At 37.1% G+C, this 7884-nt stretch overlaps 1 protein-coding gene across 1 annotated transcript; it reads left to right on the top strand.

The window, feature by feature from the left end:
* Positions 1-1068: 1068 nt before the first annotated feature.
* On the top strand, positions 1069-1995 carry LOC102818763 (olfactory receptor 7E24-like). The gene has a single exon (XM_006877965.1). It carries the CDS (start codon positions 1069-1071, stop codon positions 1993-1995), a length of 927 nt encoding a protein of 308 aa, XP_006878027.1.
* The last annotated feature ends 5889 nt before the right edge of the window (positions 1996-7884 follow it).

The raw sequence follows: 7884 nt of genomic DNA on the forward strand, positions 1-7884 counted from the left end.
TATTGGTGACCCTACTGTTATTTAAAATACTGGTGGCAAAGCTTTCAGAATCACAGCAACTCACAAGCCACCACAGTAAGAAAAACTGGCAGGCGAGTCCTATGTATATAAATTAGCAAGTGTTCTTTCTAGAAACATCTATGTATGTGCTGTAATTACTCCTATGTTTATGCTTATCATAAAACAACACACCTATTTGATTGACCATGTATATCCATATAAGATGTATGTCAGAAAACTAAAGAATGTTGAAAACCTGTGAAGGAAACGGAAGTGTAAACATGCTCTTTACCCTCTGAACTACAGATTTGGGACTTGCTGACTTTCACAGTTGTGTGACATTTCCACAGACAATTATGAGTTCTGTGAAATGTTGCAACCAGCATTTTAAAGAACCCTTGGACATGAGAGAAGGAAAGAGTTGTGATAGATATCAATGTATATGGAGTGATAAAACATGTTAGAAAATTTGGGCATTTGGAAGAGCTTTAACCTTCAGTCATAAGGAAGAAAAAAGGACTTAAAATGCTTACTGGTGATGATAAAATACCACAGCCTTCAGTCTGGATTGCACTTCAGTGTAAAGAAAACAAATAGGACCAATAAATAATATCATGATAAATGAAGAAAGGATTGAATAATCAACATTCATGGAAGCAGCAGTCAAGAAATCAAATGACGTATTAAACTAGACAAATCTCCTGCAAAGGATTTCGTGAAGAAAGTGTTAAAGAACAAAGAGATCATTTTTAGTGTTAAGTTATTCCTGATGCATATCGCTGCATTTTCAATCACATCATGTATGTGTAAAAGTGTCGATATGAGTTGAAATGACTTCCTAACAATTAACAACAACATAGAAACCAACTTCATGCTGATGTTTCTAAAACCATTTACTCATGAAAAAGAAAAGGAAAAAAAACAACAAAAAAACTATTCTTGCAACTTTCAAATTTGTACACTGGCAAATTCTTGAATTTGAAATATAGAGTCAGCTATGGATTCCTAATAACTTATTTCCTTTTAACAACCATCTTTTCTTTTTTTTTCTAAAGCTGTCTCAGATACATGGAGCCACAGAATCTAACAGGTGTCTCAGAATTCCTCCTGCTGGGCCTTTCTGACGATCCAGAACTGCAACCCTTTTTCTTTGGATTATTCCTGTCCATGTACCTGATCACTGTGACTGGGAACCTGTTCATAATCCTGACTGTCAGCTCTGACCCCCACCTCCACACCCCCATGTACTTCTTCCTTTCCAACCTGTCCTTAGCTGATTTTGGTTTAATCTCTACCACAATCCCAAACATGCTGGTCAACATCCAGACACAAAGTAAAACCATCACCTATAATGGCTGCCTGACACAAGTGTCCTTTTTTCATCTCTTTGCATGTTTGGATAATAGTCTCTTGACTGTGATGGCTTATGACAGGTTTGTGGCCATTTGTCACCCCCTGCATTACACAATCATCATGAACCCCCGCCTCTGTGGCATGCTAGTTTTGCTGTCATATTTCATTAGCCTTTTGGAGTCCCAGTTGAATGTTTCAACATTATCCCAACTGACCTTTTGTACAATTGTAGAAATCCCTCATTTCTACTGTGACCCTCCTCAACTCATTAACCTTGCTTGTTCTGACACCACTACCAGTACCATATTAGTATATTGTATTGCTGCCATCTTTGGTGGCATTCCAGTCTCAGGGATTATTTTCTCCTACACTCAAATTGTTTCCTCCATTCTGAAAATTTCATCTTCAGGTGGAAAGTTGAAAGCCTTTTCTACTTGTGGTTCTCACTTGTCAGTTGTTTTCTTATTTTATGGAACAGGACTCGGAGTGTACCTCAGTTCAACTGTCACATCTTCCAGAATGAGTGCGGTGGCCTCAACAATGTACACTGTTGTCACTCCCATGCTGAACCCCTTCATCTACAGCCTGAGGAACAGGGACATAAAGACAGCCCTGCAGCGGATCCTCAGCAGGGCAGCTTAATCTTAATCTTACACCACTTTGGGGTGTATTGATTTGTAAAGATTATATATACAGACACCGGCAACCTGAAATCTTACTGCTGTTTTTGTAGCTCTTATAGAATCAATTCTTCAAAGGTCTTCTTTACTCATTGTCCAACTTTCCCACATATATGAGGTAACTGGAAATATCATGGATTGACTCAGATGTACCTTAATCCTCAAACTGATGTCTTTGCTTTTCAATACTTTATTAAGGAGGTCTTCTGCAGCAGATTTGCCTGATGTAAGATATCAAATGTTCAACCATTTCAAGAGTCAGCATATGATTAAGAGCCAACAATACTTAATGAAGTTGTCAAATGTGTTGAAGGCACTGGTAAAGAACAAGGCACCAGGAACTGATGGTATGTAAATTGAAATATTTCAACAAAGTGAATTTGCACTGGAGGCACTCACTCCTCATTGCCATGAAATTAGGAACAAAATTACCTGGTCAACTGACTGATACAGATCCACATTTGTGCCCATTCCAAAAACAGATGACCCAATGGAAAGCAGAAATCATTGGACAGTATCATTATTGTTGCATGCAAGTAAAATTTTGGTAAAGAAAATACAAAAAATGGCTGCAACCATACATTGAGAAAGAACTTCCAGAGTTTCTAGCAAGATTCAAAAGATGGCATTGAATGACAGATATCACTGTTGACATGAAATGAATCTTGACTGATAGCATGTAATATCAGAAAGATGTTTTCCTGTGTTTATTGACTACAATAAGTCTGTGGATTGTGTGCATCATGACAAGCAATGGACGACATAGCAGAGATTGAATATTCTGGATCACTTAATTGTGCTCAAGAGGAACCTGTAATAATAATAATAAAAAAAAAAATTGGCAGTTGTTCAATCAGATCAAGGGAGACCAAATGGTTTTAAATTAGGAAAGGTGTACTCCAGAGTTGATTCTTTCACCATACTTATTCAATATGTACGCTGAGCACATAATCAAAAAGTAGATAACATGAAGGAAAAGGTGACATCAGGATTGTAAGAAGACTCATTAAAAACCAGCAATATGTAGCTGATATAAGTCTGCTTGCTGAAAGTGAAGAGGACTTAATATGCTTACTGATGTAGATCATAGACCATAGTCTATGTAAAGTAAAAAAAAAAATTCCTCTAAGTGGATCAATAAACAACATCCATATAAATGGAGAAAAGTTTGAAGTTGTCAAAGACTTCATTTTGATTGGATGAACCATCAACATTAATGGATGCAGCCATCAAGAAATTAAATAATGCATTGCATTGGACAAATCTGCTGAACAAGATCTTGGTAAAGTGTTCAAGATCAAAGATGTCCATTTGAGGATGAAGATGTGTGTAAACCATACCATGATATTTTCAATAACCTCATATACATGTGAAATTTGGACAGTGAATAAGAAAGGTCCATGAAGAATTGATGCATTTGAGTTATGGTGTTGGAGGAGAATATTGAAAGTACCATGGACTTCCAAAAGAACAAACACAATTGAGTAGGATGAATTTTGTCTAGAACGCTCATTGAAAGTTTTTAAGCCCAGATTTCTCTCATATTTAGGACATAGTATCAGAAGGGACTATTCCCTGGAGAAGGATATCACGTTTGCTAAAATGGAGAGTCAGAAGAAAAGAGGGAGACCTCTGACGAGATAGATCAGCACAATGGTGCTGATGGCCCCTAACAACAACATCAATACATCACTTGATATCTTGACTGTTGTTTTCCATGAGTACTGATTTTAGATCTAAACAAATTGGAGTTTTTCATAAATTCAGTTCTTTCTCAATTTATCGTGATGTTATTTATTGGGCCTGTTTTTTGTTTTCTTTACACTGAAGTGCAATCCATATTGAAGTTTGTGCCCTTTGATCTTCATCAGTAAGTAGTTTACATCCACTTCACTCTCAATTAGCAGGTTGTGGGGCTGTGGGTTATTGAGTCAGACTGCAAAGTCATTTGAACTGCAAGGTTGGTGGTTCAAGCTCACCAGCTAGGCATTAGAAACCCTATACAGGGTTGTTATGGGTTGGAATTTACTCCACAACACTTAACAACATCATCTACATAATAGAGATTGTTAAGGAATCTTGCTTCTATCCTGTTGCCACATTCTTTAAATAATTCAGTTTCTCAAATTATTTGTTCATCATACAGATTAAATAAATATGATGAAGTATGCAACCCTGTCACACATCATTCCTGATTTGAAATCATTCAGTATGCCTTCTTCTGTTCTAACTGCCTATTGTTCTATATACAGGTTGTTCATGAGTGCAATTATGTGTTCAGGAATACCCGTTCTTCACAATGTTGTCCATAGCTATTCATGATCTGCACATTTTAAAGGCTTTGTGTATCCAATAATGCACAAATAAACATTTCCCTGGTACACTGATTTCTGCCAATATCCATCTGATGTCAGCAATGTTTGTCCTAGTATCATATCCTCTTCTGAATCTGTTGAGTTGTTCGCAGTTCTTTGTTGATGTTCTGTTGCAGCCATTTCTAAATTATCTTCAGAAAAAAATTTTAATTGCCAAATTGTTACTGGGGAGCCATCAAGGCAAACAATCAAGTCCCTTCAGGACATATGCCCTTCTAAGACTGAAACTCAAGGGAACATATGAGCAGCCATGTAAGCTTGCTAGCAATCATGTTGATCTACTGGTTAGTGGAAGTGGGGAAAGACAGGAATGAAGAAATGGGCTGAGTTCAACCACATGCCATAGACTTCCATTTACCTAGAGATTAGAGAGAGAAGAAGAAGGGCTGGTTGGTTAAAGTGTGGTGAAATACCTTCATGAATAAGGACATTGCTCCCAGAAAGTTAGACCTGAGAGTGAAGCATCCAACTGATATGAAGTGAAGGGAGACACACAAGAATGCCCAACTTGCAGATAATACCCATTTGACCTAGCCTTCATGGCTTTAGCATCAGAACTCGACTGGAAGAAGGAAAACAAAAATTTTTTTGATAAAGGAAACAAGGGTAAATTGCTACAGTTTGATGAACTTGACCTATACTTATGGATATAGTAGCACAAAATGCCAAATGAGAGGGAAGCAGTCTTCACATCACGTATCAATTCTATCCTCTCTGTATATAAGGTAGATAGGGATGAGCAACTTAGACATTGGCTAACTAAAATGAGGGGGAGATAAAGGCACAAATTGACTAGTTTACAAGTTTTCAAGAGGGAGTTCAGTTTCAGAGTGTGCTGGGGAAGGTAGAGTCCCCACTGAATAGTTTTCATCTTGTCTAGAGGGGTTTGGTGAAAATAGATGGGGATAAGATTCTTATGATTCCATAGTGAGTAATTGTTATCATGACTCATTGCGACTGTCACAGCTGTAAAGGTAGAAGTTTGTAACAAAAATGAGGGATTATTTAATCTTACCATCCAGAAATAGAGGACCATAGGACCATCAAGGGAGAAGACCACACGTGAATGTGGGATCCAATCCAGAGAAGCAGTAACACCAGAGATGGAGACAGAGACGAGGACATGAGGAAGGAAGCAGCTGAGGAATCTAGGCTCATGGAAAGAGAAACAGTACTGGTGGTCAGAAGGCAGGCTTACAGAATGTGCCCTTTGGTTGTTTAAATGAGTATATATTCCTGTTTGTTTATGTGTGCATCCTCTCTCCCTCCCTCCCTCCCCCCACACCTAAAGGAAAAAGAAAAACACAGGAATGGAAGTAAATATTGTTGAATGATGATACACAGAGGAAACTAATAATTGCAATGAAAGCACACAATCATTGCAATGTAAAACTAATGCTCTCACACATAATCTATCACTCAGTTCACAGTAAACACTTAAAAAAAGAAAAGAAAAGCTAGGAGATCATGTTGGGGGAGGGAATTGCTTGCATGTGATATTATTTGATGAATTACACATATGATTGAGTTACCACTATTTGGGATGGGAATAGATATTGATTTTATTCTATCAGTTGGCAGTTAACTGTCTTTCAAATTTCTTGGCATAGGTGAGTGAGTGCACTTAGTACTACATCAGTTTTTTGAAAGATTCCAGTTTGCATTCTATCTGCTCCTGGAGCCTTCTTTTTCACCCATGCCTTTAATACAGCATTAACATCTTCTGTCTGTACCATCAGTGCTTCATCCTATGCTAAATCTTGAAATGGTTGAACACTGACCTTTTCTTTTTATGCAATGACTCTGTGTCCCTGCTATTTTCTTTTGATGCCTTTTGCATCATTCAACATTTTGCCCATAAAACCCTTCAATATTTTAAATCGAGGCTTGCTTTTGTTTTCTTCAGGTCTTTCTAAATTCACTCGATTGGTTTTCTAACCTCATTTGTTTGCACATTTCTTTATAATACTTGACCTTGTCTTCCAGAGCTGCCCTTCAGAATCTTCTGTTCAGTTCTTTGGCTTCCTCAATTCTTTCATTCACTTTAGCATTACTACACTAGAAAGCAAATTTCAGAGACTCTTGTGAAATATTTTTTTCTACACTTTCTTTCCTGTATTTTTGATTATCCTTTACTTTCTTCCTGTATGATGATCTTGATGTAATCTCACAACTCTGTAGGTCATTAGAACTTAAGGCATCAAATCTATTCTTGAAGTGGTCTATACATTCAGGTAAGATGTATTCATATTTTGTGTTTGTGTGTGTGTTGTCAGTGGAAATTGCAAGCGCAGTCCTCCACTACCACAAACTATGCAGTCAATTTTCCCGCATTTGGGGAAATCTCAGGGCTCAGCACATCCAGAGTGCAATGGATAAGTCTCGCTCTGGGAAAACCACCTTCATGAACATTGTCTCTCCCCTGCCAGGTAAATATAATGGTTATTTTGTTGACTCTCTTTGATTTGTGGACTCATCTTGATTTTCTTTAGTTTCATCCTGAACTTGATTGTCTGTTCCACAGTCTGCCTCTTGCCTTGTTTTGGCTAATGATATGGAGAATTCACACCATTTCTAACCACAGATGTAGACAATTTGATTCCTTTTTATTTCAACTGGTGAGATCCATATGCATAGTTTCTCTTTATGTTGTTTAAAAAAGATATTGTCAATGAATAAGTTATTGGCTTGAAAAATTCTATCAAGCAATTTCATGTATAATTTCTGTCTCCAAGGCCACATTTTCCAAATACTGATCCTTCCTCCTTGTACCTGACCATCACATTCAAATCAGAAGTAATTATCAATACTTCTTGATTACATATTTGATCAATTTCAGAATTCTTTGTTCTTCAACACTTTAGATATTTGCCTAATGTAACATGTCTTTTGATTTCTTGGCTGCTGCTCCCATGAGCACTATTTTTTATTCTAAACAAAATGAAGTGTTTTGACAACTTAAATGTTTTCTCCTCAATCATGATGTCATTTATTGATTCCAATTTGAGAGCTTTTGTTTTCTTTACATTGAGGTTCAATCAACACAGAAGGCTATAGTCTTAGCTTTATCAGTAAATATTTCAAGTCCTCTCTGTTTTCAGAATAGCAAGACTGTGTCACTTGGAGCCTTGCTTATTGCATATTGCAGGTTGTTAATGAATCTTCCTCCAATCTTAATTCCATATAATAAAGTTTCTCAGATGTTTGTTTAGCATACAGAATGAATAAATATGGTGAAAAGATAGTACCCTGGCACACATCTCCCTTGTTTAGAAGCTACTCAGTATCCCCTGGTTCTGTTCTAATGACTGCTCCTTGGTCTATATTACAGTTCCTTCACTTATACAATGATGTGTCCTGTAACTCCCATTCTTCGTAATGTTACCCATAGTTTGTTAGGATCCACAAATGTGAATGCCTCTGTAGATTTAATAAAACACAAATAAGTATCTTTCTGTATTCTCTGTTTCAGTCAG

This window comes from Chrysochloris asiatica, unplaced genomic scaffold (genome assembly GCF_000296735.1).
Source record: "Chrysochloris asiatica unplaced genomic scaffold, ChrAsi1.0 scaffold00726, whole genome shotgun sequence".
Taxonomy (NCBI): domain Eukaryota; kingdom Metazoa; phylum Chordata; class Mammalia; order Afrosoricida; family Chrysochloridae; genus Chrysochloris; species Chrysochloris asiatica.

Coding starts and splice junctions, on each gene's coding strand:
- LOC102818763 (XM_006877965.1), top strand. CDS start 1,069: ATGGAGCCACAGAATCTAACAGGTGTCTCAGAATTCCTCCTGCTGGGC.